This window comes from Atractosteus spatula, chromosome 1 (assembly GCF_055471065.1).
Source record: "Atractosteus spatula isolate fAtrSpa1 chromosome 1, fAtrSpa1.hap1, whole genome shotgun sequence".
NCBI lineage: Eukaryota > Metazoa > Chordata > Actinopteri > Semionotiformes > Lepisosteidae > Atractosteus > Atractosteus spatula.
The window spans coordinates 3,356,363-3,377,468 of NC_142706.1; the positions used below are offsets into that span (position 1 = coordinate 3,356,363).

The following is a 21,106-nucleotide window of genomic DNA, read 5'->3' on the forward strand; positions in this document are numbered from 1 at the left end:
CATTCTTTTAAAAAATTGAAATAAAATTCACGATCTGCGTTGTGGAACACAGACATTATGAATGCCACCAGCAGTGGATGTCATTATTATTATTATTATTTCAACTTCATCTCTGCAGTTCACTCTGCCCATGCAGTACAACTGCTCATCAATTCCCTGTGCGATTAAACCCATCCGCAAAGCTTCAGTGATCTCAGCAGCAGGTTATTGCCTTTCATTCATGTCCACAGTTAAGGCACTAGAAAACGAATGGAAAGAGTTAGGCACGAAGTAAAACACTAAAGGCCCAGCTCTGCCCCAAAAGGAACCTTTCCCCAGTAGTTCAGGCATCATCCTTATATTTGATAAAACTGGAAGGAAACTGTCCTGTATTGAAACAGAGGATAAATCCACCCCAACAGGCTTGAAAATCATACAGTCAGACAACTTCAGGTGGAGATGCAGACCCCATTACTTCAAAGAGCAGAGAACAAACACAGGTCACAAGTCTAGCAGATGGCCTGGTTCGTTCTGACGAAAGTCCCCACAATTTCTTCTTTGCATCCATTAGCAGATACAAAGCACCTCAGGGCACATGCAACGAGGAAGCGCGGTGCTTCAGCCCGATCTTGCTCTGTGTTGCTGTCTCGTCTCCGGTCAGTGGGCTTTCTTTTCTATTCCTGGCATATCCGTATTTCTGCAGACCAGCACCGACTGGGACAGAGCTGCACTCTCCGACACCTCCGGGACCTCTCGCAAAACGCGTCTCAGAGACAAGAGCTGTTACGGTAGATTCTTGTGGCGAGTAATTCTAGGAGAGGGGGGGGGGGGGGCTCACGTCAGTCCAAACAGCAGAAAGGCAGAAGCAGAACCGACGAACGGAAACCTCTCTTTGCCCTCCAGAAGAAACAGGAAAGCCTACATGCCTTTTGCGGGGGGGGGGGGGGGAGAGACTGGAATTGCGAGATTGACCACCGAGGCACGTGCCCCGAAGAGGAACAGCAGCTTGAGAAGCAGAGGCAGGCAGCAGCGCTCCGACACGCCCCCCGCGGCCCGCTACCTCTCCGCCGTGGATGACCGCTCGCCACATGCCCAGGTTCTCACACCACCAGTCGGTGCGCTTCAGGTGGAGCTGCAGGCTGCTGTGCTCCTTCTCCATGGCGCCGATCTCCTCCTTCAGCCTGGACACGATCTGTCAAGAGAGGGGACAGGGCTTGGGACCCTCCTCTGGAAAACAGGCAGGTGAAGACCGCCTCGCCGGCCGTTTCTGCAAGGAATCCGGGCCGAGGGGCAACAGAACACATTACTGGGATGGAACGGGTAAAGGATCATTGCATCCCGAAAGGCAGAGAAAAGAAACACAATGTTTCGGCTGAGGAATGATCTTACTGGGATGCTACTGTCGTCACCAGTCTGGAGCAGACGGACGTCTAATGTTAATAAGTGCTTTTCTGTACAGGCTGTGCTTCGTGTAAATGACAGAACACAGAAGATCAATGACCTCTTACAGCTCAGTGCTTGGTGACATTTTTATAATTGGAAGGACACAGGTACTGTGCTGCTGAAACTGACAGCTACGTCCCTCAAATCAAGAGAGCACAGTTGCCCTGCAGGGGGAATATCAATGAGGCAGAAGGCAAGGGACATTACAGAACGTGACTGCCGTCGGAACACACTAGAAAAGAAAATGACAAAACACAGATCACCCCTGGGCCACAAATCTCAGAACCTCCAAAAGTCATTGATGCACAACGCTGTGAACAAACGGGCTGCACAGAAAGCTCAACGCTGAGCCCTGACTGGGTGGGGGAGAAGAGTTAATCCAGATACCTTCCTGTCGGGTTTCGGCGCGTTCAGAATGGAGCCCAGAGCCTGCCTCTTGTACTCCAGCTTCTCGTGCAGCTGGCTGAGCTTGCTGGCGGTGTAGCTGGCTTGCTCATTGATCCTAGTGCTGCCGTCATCCAGAGCCCCCTCACTGCTTTCACAAGCCTGGCTCTGGAAGAGCAGAAACCAGCCTGACAAAGGGCAAGACGTGCCAGGGGCACAAACTTCATCTTAATTGGTTAGACAATTAAGGGACAACCTCAGCAGCTTCGTGCTTTAACTTGTTTTCAGTCACCTTGTTCATCTTATTAACTACCTGGACCTGACCCAGGGACATTTGCCTAATTAAATAAATTACACCTATCATGTAACTAAGCTTTAAGTTTGAACTGCTCCTGCAAGAAAACATTTTTTTTGGTCTTTTTGACGGAAATTGCGTAACATCTTTTAGAAATGAGTATTGCTTCTGTCTAAAAATGAATCGGCTCCTAGTTTACATCACAGATAATAATTATTTCGGTGTCACTAGCACATATCGGAAACCAGAAGCATTCCCTCATTTTCAAAGGCACTTGTGAGGAAAAAGCAAAACAGCATCCATGCTGCAGATTGACCAGAGCCTGACAGTACAGCCGTGAGACTCGAGATACTGTATCTGCTGCTAAGGCGACACAGCCCCCTGCAAGGGGGGCCTCCTCACCGCCTCGTCCTTGTCCTCGCTGCTGGACTGGGAGCTGCTGCGCTGCTCCTCCTTCCTCATCAGCCTGTCGTACACGTCGCTGACCAGGAACGAGGGGTAGAACCGCTCCTTCATGGTCTCGTAGACGTCGCCCTGGATCTTGCCGAAGACCTCCGTGCCCTTGTTCCCTATCAGAGTCTGCTGGATCTCTTTGTACAGGGCCTTTTCCACAGGGATCTCCCTGCTTTCCACAAAGAAGTTTTGGTAGATCTCGCCCACTAACTGAGGTATTTCGTTCTGTGGAGCGGTTGTTAAAAAAAAAAGTTGTCATTAACAAGCAGAAGAGTGACAGAGAACACCAGAAAACACCTGGGTCACTTGTTTTAACAATCGAGAGACTTTCTGTAAGAATTCCATTGTACCAGTACATGTACCGGTTACATATGGCAATAAAGTTCAAGTTCAAGTTTATTGTATATGCAGTGCTGGCCCTGGTGTGTGTGTCTCTGTCTCTGTGTGTGTCTCTGTCTCTCTCTCTGTGTGTGTGTGTGTGTGTGTGTGTGTGTGTGTGTCTGTGTGTGTGTGTGTGTGTGTGTGTGTGTGTGTGTGTGTGTCTGCGTCACAATGGACCAGCGTCCCACGTCAGTGCTGGTTCTCCGGAGACCGCAGCAGGAGGCCGCGTGTGTTCTCTGTGGCTCCCGAGCCCTGTGGGTCGTGTTATTACATGTCATTGCTTCTGTCTGAAAGCAGGCTCCTTCGGTAATGAGGACTATTAGGTTTGTACAATTCTTATCAACCTGAAGGTGCCACTGGCCTATCTTAGTCTCCCCAAGGCACGACAGGCAGCTCCTCGCAGCCCGAGACTCCCGACCTGCCTGCTGCTCGCACTGCGGCAGTAACCGACACTGGGTGGCGTTACCTTGTTAGCATTCTTCAGATACTCCACGGACTCCCAGAAGCTAATGAGGGCCCTCTTGTCCACCCTTTCCATGTAAACGCGGAAATGCTCGCGGTACTTGGCGCTGGACATGATCTCCTCGAACTGAAGGATCTGGCGAAACAGACCACTCTGCGTCAGGAACACGCACCGCACAGAGTGGTTTCAACAGTAGAGCCAGGAACTACATTTTCAAGAGCTTACCCATCCTGAAGTGGGAAAAATCATTTTTTAATTGTATGTTTTAAACCTGGCTCGGCTCAGTGCGTCATTCTAAAAAGAAAGCTGGCAAAGTGTTTTTTTTAAACAAGAGAAACATAAAAAAGACCTCTACAGGCAGCACTGTGGGTCAAATGTCACTGCTTTGTGAATCTGGCAGGTGTGGAAAAACAGGCATTAGCAGATGTCAAACCCCTCCCCGATCAGACGTATGACCCCTATTGTAATTTTGCGTTTGAAGAAAAAGAAAGTTTAGTCCAGCAGCTTTTACCAGCGGGGTCTGGGTTGTGCTACTGATCTCATCATGGTTACATCAGGACGCAGCCTTCATGACAACTACTGTGGAAACCATCGCCAAGACAGAGATTCACAGTCTGCAGCCCACTGAGATATTACAAACCATTCTTTAAACATAGAACAGGATTCAACATCTCATTCCACCTCAATACGCGTGATCAAATTATGTTCTAAGGTGCAGACTGGGTGTATTACGACTTAATATCAAGACCTACGCGGTGGGATTCCTTTCCTGACAATAAGGTTTTTAAAATGGATCATTAACATTCCAAAAACCAATTTTCCTTGAGCTGAGTTTTCTGCAAACACACTGCACTGATTTACCGCCCCTGTTGCACGGTCGGTGTCGGATTTGCAATTATAATTTTCATCGAGCCACCAGCGAGGCTCGGGCACTGGCTGAAACGGATACCAGCCAGGAGGGAAATGAAGAGAACTTACAAGGGTGCCACAATTATGTGCATTGTACATTAGGTGTTCATTTTTACTCGGCTTTTCTTTGGCTTGATGAACGCAAGTTTTTAGTGGGCCGAGAGCCATTGAAGTAGGATTGGTGTTCAGGGGCTCATTTTCACTTGTTCATTTCCAGAGCTGCACATTTAGACTTTTCCCTCGTAGATAATTTTAAAGGATTTATGCTTCACAGTAGAGGTATAAAAAACGCTAGCAAATCATCATTTTTTTCTTTTCAAGATCAAAGCATGAGGTAAGCTCAGTTTAACGCTGAGTAAGGGTTTGCAAGAAAAAATGAAACATTTTAGAGACAATTTATATTTTTACAGATGACCATGACATTAGGAGTGCAATATTAACTGTAGAAACGCTACAACCCAATTCCTTTTTCTTAACTCCTTGTTAGCCCCGATTATTACGAAATACTTACAAAAATCGCATGGTTTGTACAATTTTTTTGTTGCCATGATTGTAGATTATGTGCAAGGAGTGTACTGTAGAGAGCGTCGCAGTGCAAAGGTGCTGGTTCATTTGTTGCTCATCTGTCACAAGACTCCATCACTGCTGCAAACTGGCCAGAAGTGTCCTTGGCCCCGTCTACCGGGTCACTTGCCCATTTACTGACACAGGAGGCAACAGCCTGGAGTTTAACGGGTAAGTAAACCTGTGGGATGAACTGATCACAGCCATCAGATGACTCAGCGCTGCTGCGCTCTGTGGCAGATCCCCTCACTGGAGTGGCCTCACCGTGACTCACAAGACGCCGAGCGGCAGGGCTGCAGTTTTGTGTGTCAGTGACGGCGGGGTTTAATGCTGAATCCCAGCGCCCCGTCTCAGAGCGGCTGCGCGCAGCAGAAACCGCGTAAGGCTCACCGGCTGGCGGAACGAAGGGCTGTTCGGACACAGGCAGCAGGAAGGTCTGCGTTGCGGCCCTTTCGGGCTTTAGGAGTCAAACCAGACAGAGCGTCGGAGTGGTAAACTACAGCAGGTGGTGCCTGCGGGTCTGGGTTGACACAATTACAGGCTTATGCCACTCGATGTAAGGGGGAAGACGAGCGCGGTGCTCGTGTTCATTACTCAGCCTCTTTCTGTCAAACCCCTGGTGATGAGACTCAGAAATGGGAAGGAATGTGTGGTGACGAATACGGACTCGCTGAACGCCATTAAATACAGGATTCTCATCCCTCCTCGAATGTGCCTCTGTACCTCACCCGTCTGTCATACTGATGGCATCTCCACTGCTCTACAGGCAAAACTGACAATTTGCTGGGCGTCTGATGAACAAAACTAAAAATATCCATTATGACAGAAACTCGCAACCAGAGTGATGCATCATTCGTACGGTATTCTTCAACACTGCAAATGGACAATTTGTGGCTCCACAAAGTTTCAGACTGACAGTTTCTACACTAATGGCTCTTTTTAGCTTCAGCAAAACTGAAGGTTATTTTCACACAGCACACCGCTCCACGAAAGGGAGTTTCTTGGATTTAATCGATCTAAAAACGACCGCGAATGTCAATCACTTCATTCCACCTGTACAAACAGTTCTTGCAATTATTACCAGCAGGACCTTGGCTTTGGACCCACTGCTGATAGTGCCACAGGTAAGAAAATCAAACATTTACAGGCCACTGAGTGAATGACAGTTGGAGACGCGTGTGTGCTTACAGGCTGGTACCTGCGTGTGCCAGCGGGTGTCTACAGAGTTGTGAAGCAGCTGAAGACTTACTGCCTGTGCCACCTGCTCCTTCGGTCAGACTGTCTGGTTTCAGGAAACCCGTCTTACCCTCTGGCTCTGGGGCTCCTCGTTTTCATCCGAGGCTCCGTCGTCCTGCTGGTCGTAGGCTGGGCCTCCCAGCAGCCGAATCCTCTTCTCACACTGCTTCTTGGCCACGGTCAGCTGGTTGATGTACCTCTTCATGTTTCGGGCCCTCAGCAAGTCCGCCTTCATCGCTGCCGTCTCCTTGCCTTTGCTGTCTGCAAGGACACAGGAACGACAGGCTGAACTTTCACCGTCCCTTCTTCCTGGAAATCGCCGATAGTTTATATCCTCCCCTCTCCCACTGGGCCTAGAAATCCTTAGCTGTTCTTTTTTTTAAGTCTCGTGTTACAGCTGCGACTCCCGGTCTCTGCCTGGATGAGGACCCGGCATGTCTCCTGCCTTGGGAACCGGCAAGCCAAGTGGCCATTTCTCCCAGAGTCGAGGAGACCCAGGCTGAATAACAGCCCCACTCTGCCAATGGGGCTCAGCTCGAACCAGCAGCATCCAGGCCACAGAGCTCCACCAGCGCCCTGAACAAGCACCACCGCTGGCTGGAGAGCCCCGGCCCAGGTCCTGCTGCTGGGCCTGTCTTGCATGCCTTGTCACACGCCGTCTGCAAGGAATCTGAAGGAACTCGCCTACTACGCGTGTCACATTTCCACCTGCTCTCTTCACCGAAGCCCATCATTTCGGGTTCATTCTGTGGTTTTTCCCCCTCTTGTTTCAGGGGGACATGGGGGAAGTTTTGCTCCATGTGCTTCAGCACATGGGGCGCCTGGGGTGGACAAGAGTCTGGGAGATGTGATCTACATGTGATCATGGAGTCCAGGAAATAAAATGCATGAGCACTGGATATAAAAAGAGCTCTGTAGTTCAGCCTTCTGTCCCTTCAGTGTGGGAGACAGAGCTTTTAAGATATTCACTACCCAGACTGGCAAAGCTACATTTGTGTTGGAATCTCCATCTTTACTTCAGAGACGCGTCATTCATATTGTAGCATACACTGCCTGTCATGCTCTGCAGCTGTTTCCCATCACTTCCCATCTGCTACATTAATTCCCAGGTCCTCAAGATCAAAGAGCTTCAGACTATATCCGCCAGGGATAAACATAATGGGACAAAATGGGAGATGAAATCAGTGTTGTGTTAATTTCACAAAACTTGCCTCATTTCACCTGTTCTGTTCTTCACAATCCACATTCTTCCAAGCTGTTGCACTTTTTGGGATTTAAACTTTTGAAATATTAATTATACAGATTAAAAATCTTTCAAATTATAAAAACCTATTAAATGCAAGTAAGTGGGCGGTGCAGAAAACAGGAAAAGGTTTCTAGGTCTGATTTATTGGCACGTTCAGCACCAACACACAGGACGTAATCGTCAAGAAGGAACAGGGATGCACGGGTTGTAGAGAAACGATGGATGGTCCTGGTTCACACGGACCCCTCTCCCAGCTGTTCGCTCCACAGAGCCCTCCAGTGATAGACGGATGGAGGAACAGTTTGCCCATTACAGGCAGGTGCTAGCGCACATATTCATGAGAGACAGAACGTGAGCCCTGCGAACAATGTTCATTTCCCCACCCGACTGTCTAAACCTTAGGGCTGCGCAGGAGTCCGTGGCCCTTCTATCAGGCTAAAGGGCTACAAATTAAAACAAAGAAAGACAGGAAGCAGCTAAACACACCGCTAATTTCACAGTTACGACACATCGGAGGAAGAGCGAATTAACCTCGTTCTCAGACTCAGTGACAATGACCTTTCCCAGCAGGGAAAGGGCAGCCACAGCCACTAAACATTCAGTGCATTTCCTGGTCAACCGCTGAGCTCTCCGAGATGCTCCAGCTACATCCTACTATCATTATTATTATACTTTTATACTTTTTTCTATTTTTTAATTCGTACATACTGCTGTCAGACTCGGGCTGTGCACAGATTTGTCTTTTGGCTTGCAACACCACCTGCAGTGAGCAATCCTGATCCAGTGCTTCCGGCCTGTTAGATTCAAAGCCAAGTTCCTTTGACAGAATGTAGTGTTTTTTCCACTTTATCCCTGATGACATATCCCCCCCCCCCCCCCGTTGAGTACAACTACCCCACTAGGCATAAAATCTGACTGAATCAGGATCTACTTCTGACCCTGTATTTGAGATCAGCCACCAGAAAGAGTTGCTCTGATCAGGTCAGTTTACCACCCTACAACTGTACTGCGATCTCAGCTGCAAGACCACAGCTCCTGCTTGGGCACGGAGATCAGGGTCCTCTGCCCATGCCAATGTAAGTCCCAGTTCCGAACGTACTCTGTGCTTCCCCCTGGTGGTGAAATGACCCACCTACCGCAGGCTCACTCGCCATCATCCGGAAGAAACCGAAAATTCTTCAGAGCATCTCTTCAGAACCTACTTAAAGCCCTCAGGCCCATGATCGACTTCCTTTCCTGACTATGCTGCTTAGCACCATACAACATCCCAGCGCTTAAATAACTCTGTGTCTACAGTTTTCTGTGATTTTATTGCTGTTGTTTTATCACGTTACTGTTAACAGCACCCTCTGTAATTGTAAGTCGCCTTGGATCAACATGCCTGCCAAACCGGTAAATGCAAATGTCCGAAAATAACGAAACAATGCTGTATCTCTTCAGCGTTCGGCGGCTCTTCCGATCTCATGAAACCTCAGACTGTGCCAGGCAACAACAGACTGAAGGGAACAGGAGCTGGTCAAACTCCTCGACAGAAGACAGCCGCGAAATACTCGCCTCCGCACACAATTAGTAATGGTGGGAGACTCAGACATTGTAACTGCCCTTTAGCCCTGCCTGGGCAAGAACAAACAATTGCAGAGTACCAGAAGAGGACGCCAATATCCCCGAGGGGCTTACTTTAATGGAACGCGTCACGCCGATTTGATTTATAGATTTCTTTTTTATATGTGGCATTAGATGCAGCACGAAAAAGTCACATCGATAAATGCCTAAGTCACACAGTTTGTAATGAAAACGAAAATGATTCATCACTTATTCAATATGCCGGGGCATTCAGCACAGGTAACCTTTTGTGGTTTACAATCACACAAGGGCAGCGGTGCTATCTATCACCTGCTGTCAAAAACGTGTTGGTGGAGAGCACCGGAGGATTCATATTGACCACCGTATTATCTGCTGAGACTCCAGTGATGAAATCCACTCTGCTCGCTTACAGGCGCTGTCTGAAGATGCTGTTTCCTGGCTTCAGGGCATAGGAATGCACCTTGAGCACTGCAGTGTGCTCGGACTAGTCAAACTCTTTCCAATCCTTTCGATTTCCATCCCCAGCAACTTCAGTTCCTACAACCACAGCTGGTCTTCAGTAAAAAGCCATTTTCCATAAATTGTGTTCTGAATGGCTACCACAACTACATGTAGCAGAGGAACACAGCAGGCACCATTCAATGTGATACTAACAGTCAGGTTCCCAGCTTGTGTGGATAAAGGAAACATCTCAGGTCACGTCAATAAAACATTCATTGGTTTAACAACTGTCCTGACACCTTCAAAGGTACAGGTATAAGAAACCAACTTCTTCAAGGTTTCAAAAGCCAAAATGCCCAGGTAAATAACTTAACATCTTGACCACAATTAATTTGAGAGTGAGTGTCATCACGCATGGAAACAAACACATACCTACATTAAACGTATGAATTAACAAGGGAAAAACTTGGAACAGGACAGAGTAAATATTTTTCTAACACCTCAGCTCCCTCCTGTTACTGCAGCCTCACTCTCCAGAACATAAGAGAAAAACCTCAAATTCTCCATCTGAGACCCTCAGCAGTTCTTTTTAGCTTTATATAGCCTAGACAAAGCCATGCAAACCACTGTCTGACCAATTCTGATTCTTCACAATGTTCAAAAATTGGAAGGGAACAGCTTTTTGACAGCAATTTATAAGATGATGACTGATGTCTGGGTATTATTAATAACAAAAACAACCCAAATTAAATGTTAAGTCTGGGATCAGGAGTGGAAACTAAGAATGATTTTCCTCTCCAAATGAATTCAAAATAGAGTTGGAATTTTCTCTTTCAGAAGCTTCCGTTTACATTTAGCAGAACGCCTGCCAGTATTTTAAGGGCTCCAAAGTGGATCTGAGCACTATGGAGAACTCTGACAGGCTGAGGTTAATAATGGCATTAAAGTCCCAGCTGGCCTCATGATGGCAGACAATGACAGACTTCTGCAGGAATCAGGCCTTACCTTTCTGTTTTTTCAGCTGTGGAAGGCTGCTGATCGTAGTTGCTTGAATGATTTCAACCACAATCTGGTACCTGCCGAAACAAGAAAGACGTGTCATCCATTCAAAAAAAAAAAACAAACATCTTTCACCCTAAAAGTCTTCAGTCTTGAACAGAAAAGTCTCTGAAGTGGCCTGACTCGTCTTTCCAAGCTCCTCAAATCAAACCAGAAAATTAGCGTGAAACATGAACCACTGGACACGAACGGAATCTAAAGGGAAAAACGCATAAGACTGAGAACAGATTCTGTTCAAAAACATTCAGCTAGACATCTACTCACAGTCACACTGTAGTAGCCAAACCCATTCAAGAAAGGCTTGGCTGAGATTCTGGAATTAATCAACCAAACGAGCTGGAAGTACCAAAGACTTTCTCTTGATCACCTCTCTTATGTACTGAACGTTCTGCATCCACCTGTTACTTCTGAAAACACAACTGACCAGTGGTCTTATTTTACACAGCAAAATGACGTAAAGCAAAAAGCTAAGGGCAACCAGTTGAAACACAGCAAAGTTCCAACAAAGCACGCTACCATAACAAAAGCCAGGCTTTCCATAAAGGTATTCAAGGGGTGATTTTAACTCATTACCCATTGGTTTACAGCACCTACTGAACTAACCCTCATATTCAGATATAAACCTGTAGCACGGCAATCCAAAAGAGAAATGTCTTTGGTGCTTGTTCTAACAAAAACATTCCCTTCCAGGATGTGATTGGGAAAGCCTGGGAAGTGATTGTTTTTTATTACAATAACACCATGCATATCGTGTAATAACCTTGAATACATATATACAAAGCATCAAATTATCACTCTTATTTATGCCCGAGAGAGACGAAAAAACAAAAGTACATGGATTTGAGGTGTTGATTGCATGTTATTGGAATGATTTTGATTATTCATGAATGACGGCAATCAGTTATGACTGTCAATTAATTTAACAGATCTCAAGTGCCATCTCTGCTGGAGTGTAATGATTGTTACATAAGGAAAAAACACCGTTCTAAACATAAAAAGAAACGAATCACTCTATACAGTATATGCATGCATGTTTTTAGAAATTACTGCTTTATTTAAGTTCGATACCGTGACACGTTTATATACGATGTTTAATGTTTTAACACCATTTTGATTAATTGATCAGTCATGACTGCTCATGAAAGCCGGGCATTGATGCGATGTGAACATTAAATCGTTAGTGAGAGAGTCACCTGGGAACAGGTAGTGAGGTGACTGCCTGTTGAATGTCAAGCCAGGTGAAAATCGAGAAAGAAAACAAACACACACACAAATGTCATCCATGTGAGATGAGAACACATCAGCTGTGCCCTGGGGATGCTGTGGACTGGACCGAGAGTGCGCGACATCTGGGGTGATCACTTCCTGCAATCTGTATCCTGGCAATATGTTACGCTCAGAAATTCATTAATTGACCACAAAAATATTTTTTTTTATTTAGACTAAAAGTAATTTCTTATTACAATAAAGGCTGTACACCAAGGCCTTGGGGTATCTCTATTTATTCCCAAGTATTGACGTCTCAGGTGTTCGCTTGTCTAGTCTGAGGAGAGCAGATCCTTTAGCTGGAGGGTCTGGGGGCAGGGCTCTGGACGGGCTTTAAATAAGACTCTTCTGATGGTGCGAAGCGCAGAGGAGAAGGGGAAAAGCGTGAATTGCCACAGCAAAAGCTGCCATTACTAAGATGCTCTTGATCAAGCATTCTTTTCTCTCTCGTTAACTCCATGAGTGGCTCAACTCGTAAAGCAGGGGGATGGAGACTCTGAATGTATGCAGACTCCAGCGCCACAGCAAGTTAAATTTCTTTACGCACTTGCATTCCATTTTTAGACTAGTGCCATAACACACTGTCCTTCTGCATCTGTTGCTATCGGCAATCTTTTATAGGCCTGATGTTGCTATGGAAATTATAAGACGCCCATCACCACTGTGAGGCAAGCCAGCCGATAAGAAGCAGACAAAGGTTTGTCAGCTCGTGGCGAAAGATTTAGGGCTGGGGCCTTTCTTCTCCTGTTTCTGCAACTGTGGGGATCGAAACCGTCTGGGACCAGCCTGAATGTGACACGCCTTGACTTGCGGTAATTCCATTCTTTCGAAAAAAAAGGCAAAAGACACACAGCCGTAATCCACATGTGACGAGATTTATTCCTGTTCCTTTTAGCCACGGTAATGCCTCGGAACTATAATCCTGGATTTTCTGCTTCTCAATCAAACATTTGTCTTTTACTGCTGATATAGTCATGCTGTTGGCATGTCTCCCCATTAAGACCCAGCAACAGTTAATCATGGGCCCTTTCTAATGTGCAATTATTTATGGCTTTCAACCATTAGAGCTGTTTTGCAGCTTCTCGATACGCAGATGACACAACATCTCCATTATGGCACATTCACAACTGCACACTGTGTTGAAATCTGGAAACACCAGGTACAGAGAGGCTGAGGGGAGACACCAATAGGGCTCATATTGCTTCACCGTCATCTTTACACTCATTAATGTCTTGTGATCCTTCAAAGTCTTTACTTTTACGATATGCCACCAATCCTGACAAGGTTACCCTAAGCTTCTTACTTTTATTATGCCAGCTGGGAAATTTACTTTGCAGGCATGTAAAAGACACAACCCAATACACAACACATTAACAAATCAAATGTGTGTATGAAGACAAAGAAAAAACTATATAAATATGCAATCAGTTGCCAAAGCTATGCAGGTTATTTATTAACAATGTGGCAATGAAAGATAACTTGGTTCTACTGCATCTGAATCTAGGCAGTCTAAACCGATGCCCAGATGGAAGGAGCTCGGATTCTCTGTGCAAGAGGAGGTCATGACAGTCAGTGATCATACGGGTCTTCCACACTATTTACTTGTCTGAAGCTATGGCTGGTGTGCACCAATACGTTTTCAGGCTAGGTGGCAGGTCAGCTTGGTTCCTTATTTTAGGAACACTGTACACCACTTGATGAGGTGTGGGGTTTTTTGGGGGGTAAATCCTGTTGATGCACATATTTGAACCAATGCTTACATTGTGTTTTTTTAAACATATGGCCATCCCATGTTCACATACTGTACCACTCAATAGAGAATCAATATGGAAGCAGGCAGAGTTGCACACAAAGCGTTACTTCTTTCTAATCAATTTAACAGATCTCAAGTGCATTCGCTGCTTTAAGCTGTTTCAGAGTGTAAGCTGTGGTTCAGATGTCCTTCGATGTGATTTACCAGGGCCACACACACAGACACACAGACACACAGACACACAGACACACAGACACACAGACACACAGACACACAGACACACAGACACACAGACACACTTAAGGCCCATGAGAGAACCTAGCTGCTTCGTTCTCAAGCCTGCATCTGCAGTTAGGAGTCACTGTACACTGAATACATTACCATACAAATGTATCCAATTCCCAAAACTGATAAGTCGTTAAATCTTTACATTCCAGCTCCTCTGCAAACCGCGGCACAATACTAATTATTTTCCTGCTAGAGTCTACTGCAAACTGACACAAACTGACACAACCAGAAAGCAAGATATGATGTTCATGGGAAAAGAGCAGGAAATGGACAACCAGCCCACAGTTGTTTTGAAACAGCCTTTCAAGGCATTTCAGTGAGATGTGGGCAGGCTGCCTTGAGACCTTCACTTATCACAACTTGAAATTGCAAGGAAGTTAGGAAATGAGATCAGTCAACGTTCTTACTTATGAATGCTTGTAAAGTACCTACCTGGTTTCTGAAAACGTTTGCTACAGTTTGTGCTTAAGTGAGGGACTCTGCGCTCTAAGAAAGACACAGCTGATCTGTAACCTGTTGAGCAGCTGTAATCACACCCAGTGATCTGTTTAAAAAAAGTTATCTGGCCACCAGGGAGAGCTATAAGATCAAGGAATCTGCTCTCTCTAACAAGTTTTGTTTTACTTTTCATTTAGAAAAAAAAAACATTTTTCTATATACTCATCATTTAAATATTTATTATTTAAAATTTAAAATTCCATTTTTTCCCCACTGCACACAACGGTCAAAGTAGCACTATGAGTCATTGTTGCAACTGCTTAGAAGTGTGGCAAATTTTGATGCTTGGTTCAGCTGTGAAAATAAATCAGCTCACATTTTATAGCAGGGCACACTGCTCATCTCCTTGATTTGGAGCTGCACATTTATCTTCCGGCTGCTGTAACATAGCGAATAACTTAGAGGTAAACGGGAGTGAAGTCGCTGCATTGGATCAGCCAGTCATAAAGCCACAGGGCATTAGAAACAGTCACGCTGCGGTCTTCCCGATCGCTACCCGCAGTGAGAAAGCCACATCGTTCTTCTGTCCATCTGAACGGAAGTGTGGAGTTGAGAAATGAAATGATCATGGCAAGCGCATGGGAAACGAAGAGCAAATGGCAAAACAGGGCCTGCTCCTTTTCAGGGGGTGAAAACAATAAAAGCTCTGCTCAGTGCACGAACCGAAATGACATGCAAGGTATGCAATATGTGTTCTTGGAGAAAAAAAAGCCCCAATTTGTACCTCAGCAAACAGAAAAGTGAAACTTGCCACGCACGTGCAGTTCCTTAATTACTGCAAGAAGGTCAGGCAGGTCTCTACAAAACCAGGCTTTCCCTCATTTACAAATCTAAAACGGTTCATTTGTTTAATTACATTTCTGCCGATTCTCCGAGTTTGTGATACAGTTTAACACTAAACACACTCCCTAGAGTGCATGTATGCACACTGAGCATCAGATGGAATTTATCCCTCATAATGGCGACAAATTCACAGTTATCAGAAAAGGTGCAAAATCTTTCGCACTGACATTTTAATGAACAGAAAGGATACCGGCGAACGGGTCAGGCCATCGATTGGTCTGTTGAACTATTCTGCACGGCTGTACAAAACTTTTAGTTTTGTTGTACCAAACGTCATGCTTTTGCCCAACATTATCTTGCACAAAACGAAACTGCTGGCGAGTTCTCCCTAGGTGCCCCAACATTCTGGTGCCACACAGGTATTGTCCCACCGACAGGCTGGGTATCAGACTTGGGTCTTTCCAGCCGATTTTCATTGGATCAGGCTTGACTTTTAAACGGGTTGCATCACCCCAATCACCGCCTTTCACTAACGAGGAGAAACATGTCCCTCAGTACGATTGCAAGCCTGCAGGAGCCCAGCAGGACAGAGGGCGGCTCTTTGTGTCGGAGCTAACGGCTCTGGGGGGCTGCTGTAGGCGAGGCCCAGGCTCGAGCCCTCGATCTTCGCTCAAAGCTGCGCCTGGACTGGCTGAGCCACCGGACGATTCATCTCCGCACGACTGGGTGAAAGGCAGCCAACGACAAGCGAATTTAATGGCCGAAGAGATTTGCGGCAAAGGGGAAGGGAAAGGTGAAGCGCTTGTGAGGAGATTTACTGACGAACCTGCATCACATTCCTGCTTCCCAGCAGACACATAGGCGGAGGTGCAAAGAGCTTAAGAGGTCACCAGGTTACAGCATGCCTCACATAAACTGCAGAGAGACCCCTGTTCCAAACGGGCTACTTTACATCTCTATTCATCCCAATGTAATACGATATAAGAAGAAGTGGAAAAAAAAGCTCTATATAAGATAACACAATGTGTCATGAAATGATCACATATGGAAAGCCAAAAAGATGACAAACACAAACGATTACTTGCAAGTGGGATAAAAGGGAACTCTGTATAAACCAAGCTTTAATAAAGCCTATTATTAAGTGTACTGGCATAATGTGTATTGCACAGCTCAGGGTAGCAAAGAGAAGAAGACAAGAAAGCCAAAGCAGAAACTTTAATAATCTTACAAACTAAATCACAACCGAAACCACGAGGTTAACAATTAACGGGCTACACATTTACGCACTGGGAGTTTCAAACCGACTGAAGGCCAGTAACGTTTTAAGACTTTAGGACTGCATGTTTTCCTGACAAATCTGCCACATGAAAGGCTTTTCCCCGCTGTGCCTCACACGAGTTTCGGAAAGCAAGGCTCAAGGAAGGGACCGCAGCTCCAGCTTCGACCCAGAGGGCGCTTGCCGACGCGGCTGGCGACGGGAGGGGGGGAGCCTACCTCAGCTGCTTGAGGAAGTCCACGTCGGAGCTGCTGCTGATGAGCTTGATGAACTCCTCGTAGGAGGGGGCGTAGGTGTAGGCCTTCTTGTGGTGCGCCGTGGCCTGCTCGCGGTGCTCCAGCTGGGCCAGCAGCGTGCGGTTGATGTAGTCGGGGTCACTGAGCGCCTCCACCAGCGGCTTCAGCACTGCAAGGCAAACCACCCGTTCTCAGGCACCCCTCGGAGACGCGGACCCCCGCCTCCCGCCCGCTGTGGGAAACCCAGCGCCCTTCAGGAGTCACCCCAGAGTGAGCACACTGCTTTCTCTCTCCTCCAGAGAGAGAGGCTCCTTTTTATTACTAACAATACCCATTTTATGTGAAGTGAGCGATAAAACGTTATGAGGCTAAAAAAATGTTTTCTGTAGAGGCCAATCCTGTTCTTCGCTCTGACATTTGCTTTGCCTGACTCCGGCCTGCCACAGAACTGCTCTTTCACGTGAAGGAACACGTGCCAAGAGCAGAAGAGAGGCGCAGACCTGAGCCAGACTGAAATACGTCCAGAATATCAGTAATCTGCCACAGATCTGAGATTTTTCTGATCACGGTGCTTGGCTCCGTTTACTCTTAAAGACAGCTGTTAATAATCGAAACGCAATAAAAACAGCGTCGTCTGGGGAAGAAAGTGCTGGGGAACTCAGAGATTGGGAATGCTGAAGTTGTACAATGAGGACGGTTTTAAACTTCACCCCATCCAAACAAACCTCAGACCCTGAGCTGCACCTCAGCATTTAGTTCGCAGGTTCCTCCACATCGGATAGAGAAAAGAAACAATTTGCAGCACAAAAAAACCAGACGTCTACACGCTGCTCTTGTGGAACGGCAGCTTCAGACATGAGTCAGTGAATAAAAAGAGAGACAACGAGTGCATTATAGAAATTTCACAGATAATCTCTCTGAATTGGGTTCAGTAATCTAATCATGTAAAAACGAATGCGGCGAGCACGCTCTTGGACTCCTTTGGGTTATACACATCACCAGAGCGCCTACTGCCAAAAATTAAATTACGATGTCCACAGAGACTAAACAAGGAGAGAAAGCCTAAAATATCAGTAGCCTAAGATTCCGATGTAGAATATTGTTTGGTTATACAAAGGCGCTTTGTCCTGAAAATCAGCTTTAAAGGCGTGCAAGTGGAAGCAGTAAGCCACTCGGAAATAAACACCAGCAGCCACATCACCCTGCAACTCGCAGCCCACTGAAGCTCAGCAGGTGTGAGCCTGGTCACTACCTGGAAGGGAGACCTTCTGCTGGAAGAGGTGTTGGTGGGGCCAGCAGGGGGCGCAGTGGTCTCTGTGGGCTCTGATGCCCCAGAGTTGCAGGGTGATGTGGCTGCTGGTGTTTATTTCCGAGTGGCTTACTGCTTCCACTTGCACGCCTTTATCCAGCTGGGGTTTTAGCTGTACAGCCAGGAATTTCACTGGAGCAATTACGGGTTCAGTAACGTTGCCCAGAGGTACAGCAGCAGCATCGCACCTTGGATTTGAACCCACAACCTCCCAGTTCAGAGTGCGGGCCCCCGACCTCTGCACCAGCCTGCTGCCCGTCACGTGCGAGACTCACAAGACGCTCTCATTCTGTCTCTGCTGCTCCAGGCCACTCGCGGCCACAGTCTTTGCGGCACCAACACGAGGAGAAAGACTCCCCTGTCGCACCGCTCCTCCGCCCGCCCGCCCCCCTGTGCTGTGGGAATCCGTACCTTTCATGGCGACGACCTCTGCCAGCGCCACCCGCAGGCTGCGGGCCCGGGCGTCCTGGCGGGGCAGGAGGCAGGGCAGGAGCAGCCGCGCGCAGCCGCGCAGGAACCGCAGCTCCTCCTCCGGGCTGCGCAGACACGGGTGGAGACGGAAAGCCTTGGGCGGCTCTTCCTGCCTGCAAGGAAACGCCACAGCGGTGACCGCGCCGCACGGCCGGAGAGCCCCCTGCAGGCAGGGCGACAGCGAGCGACAGTCACAGTGAACAGAGACGGGCTCCCGGACTGCGGCAGACCAAGGCAAGTGATACCAAGGCGCAGGGAGGCCGTTCTGTCGTTTACAAATACAAAAAATACTAGAATTAATAATAATAATAATAATTACACCCCTACTCTTTTTGAAAAACACCCTGGGATTATTAATGACCACAGAGAGTCAGGACCTCGATTTTACGTCTCATCCGAAGGACGGCGCCAGTTTACAGTATAGTGTCCCCATCACTATACTGGGGCATTAGGACCCGCATGGACTGCAGGGTGAGCGCCCCCTGCTGGCCCCACTAACACTTCTTCCAGCAGCAACCTTAGTTTTATCCCAGGAGTCTCCCATCCAGGTACTGACCAGGCTCACACCCACTTAGCTTCAGTGGGCTGCCAGTTGTGAGTTGCAGAGTGATATGGCTGCTGACTATTAATTAACATAAAAAAGAAGCATGGCTTTTTTTGGCAGGCAGACTCGTTGTCAAGGTGAGAGGACTGATTTGTCATCTTCCCCCTGGGCTCTCCTGGGTGTACTGTCAGCGCCCACACGTCGTGTCCTCACTGCTTCAGGGTGTGGTCTGGACACTTCAGTCTCTGCTTCACTCCCTGTATGAACCCTTTCGGTTTATCGAAGGCTGACAGTGAAAATAGCACACTGTGATGCAATGCCATCCTCCTCCCGGCTGCAGAGCGAACTGACCCAGAAGGTGAAATCACATACTGTACCTCTTCTCAATACAGACCACAGGGTGTCAGTAAACCGTTCTTCTGTGGGAAACCATTACAACACAATTGGAAAGCAATAATCAATAACTGTGACAACTGGGCGAGTGGGTGACATGGCAATCTGAGACTCTGCTAAGAACCTCATTTTCTTTATCGAATTGGAATATTCACCTCTCAGGGAGCTAATTATCAGCAGCATCTATACCAATCCTTGAATAAGCAATGATAAACTACACCAGGTTGGGAAAAGATGATGCAAAACAGTTTTTCCTTTGTGGTCTCATAGGCACATAACTGACAGGAAATTATTGTGCAGTTATTCAGCAAAACAAAAATCATAACCCGTATATACAGGCACATACCCCATTAATTTTCTTACACAGAACCTTTCCACATATCGATAGTTAAGTGTCACGTTTCCAGTTTATCGCTGTGTTTCGTTAACGCCACAAGTTCATTTGTATCTGAGCAGTGTGCAGGCTGCCATCTGTGCATCACACAAATCTGCTGTATGCCTAGCATGTCCCCAGAGAGATAGAGCTTACACGTATAATATACTGATATACATAAAGCCTCTCTCGATCTGAAACTGACTGGCTCCTCTCATGTGCAGCACTCCCAGTTGGACCACACGCTGAGAGCAGTTGTGTAGTTCAGCTGTTCCTCCTCCTCCTGACAGCCATCCCCAAGAACGAACTGCAGCCACCTTGGTGTGTCCTGAATGGCAGCATGTCACTCTTACACTGAAGTCTCTACACTGGCTGCCTGTAAAGTCACATATTCAATATCTGGCTCCATCATACATCCCTGAACTCCTCCATGCTTACACTCCCTCCTGTAGGCTCTGCTCAGCTCAGGCTTCTGATGGCTGTGCTTTCTCGATCACTGCTCCTTTGTTATGGAATGACCTTCCTCCGACTCTTCGAGAGAACAATTCTTTACCTCTCCTCACATCTAAACTCAAAACTCAACTTTTTACCAGGGCCTATGTCTGACTGCCCTGCATTATTCTATCTACATCTAAATAAACCTTTAGACTCTTGTTTTTTTTTTCTTTTATCACGATGTACAGCATCCTTGGGTTTGGAAAGGCGCTTTACAAATAAAATGTATGAGTATAACTATGATTATAATAAAAGGAAGCTGCATTGCAGAACAACTGAAGAAAAGGCCACAAACGTATGAAAAGGGAAAGGGTATATGCTTTTACTGTAAACCAACACCTCTGAGTGTCTATTTGATCAGGATTAATAAAAAGGGACTGCAAAACTACACAGACAAGGCAGGAATGCATATGTTCAGATTGTGGACAAGGTTTTTATTTGACATCTTGCTCAGTGCTAAAAGCAATGGAGCAGCATTTTGGAAAAGCAAAGATTACAGCCTCGCTTTCCACAACCCCAAATCCACACTAACAGCCCGCAGAGGGGATAGATTTTCAAATCACAGACGTTTTTCACAGGTAAAACAAATCTGAGCTTTCATTCAATTTTATTTGCATTTTCATTCATTTTAGGTTTGGGTTTTGTTGTGGGAAGATTTCTTTTTACCATGCATTTTCAGAGACTTCTGAAGAGCAACGGAAAGCTTTTTACTTAGATCTTCTGTGCTTCTGACGTGCAATCCATGGCATTTCTGTCTGAGTGGTTTTCCTGCGCAGTGAGTAGCGGAATAAAGTGTTCAGACTGTCAACAACAACAAAGGCACAGAGAAAATGTCGTCTGAAAGGGGGGCAGCATCACTGTGAAAAAAGAGGTTCATTCCAACCTGAAAAGTAACTAATTAAAATAAAACAATATCAGCTAATGAACCTGATGAAGGCTCAAGTGCATGACACGGAAAAATACGTTATCGGTGAACACCCATTA

General features: G+C 46.6%; 1 protein-coding gene across 3 annotated transcripts in view; it reads right to left on the reverse strand.

Annotated features, from left to right (window-relative positions):
• The window catches only part of snx25 (sorting nexin 25), a 51,597-nt gene that overhangs the window by 9,706 nt on the left and 20,785 nt on the right, over positions 1-21,106 (reverse strand). For all 3 annotated transcript variants that reach the window (XR_016091709.1, XM_088925964.1, XM_088926034.1), the window contains exons 4-11: positions 18,258-18,430; positions 16,520-16,706; positions 10,384-10,454; positions 6,178-6,368; positions 3,402-3,533; positions 2,504-2,779; positions 1,810-1,974; positions 1,040-1,171 (exon numbers count right to left, since the gene is read on the reverse strand). Coding sequence is in view for 2 of the 3 variants with exons in the window: in XM_088925964.1 (XP_088782090.1) it covers positions 1,040-1,171; positions 1,810-1,974; positions 2,504-2,779; positions 3,402-3,533; positions 6,178-6,368; positions 10,384-10,454; positions 16,520-16,706; positions 18,258-18,430 (1,327 nt within the window). In the remaining variant the exon portion in view is untranslated. The remainder of the gene's footprint in view (positions 1-1,039; positions 1,172-1,809; positions 1,975-2,503; positions 2,780-3,401; positions 3,534-6,177; positions 6,369-10,383; positions 10,455-16,519; positions 16,707-18,257; positions 18,431-21,106) is intronic.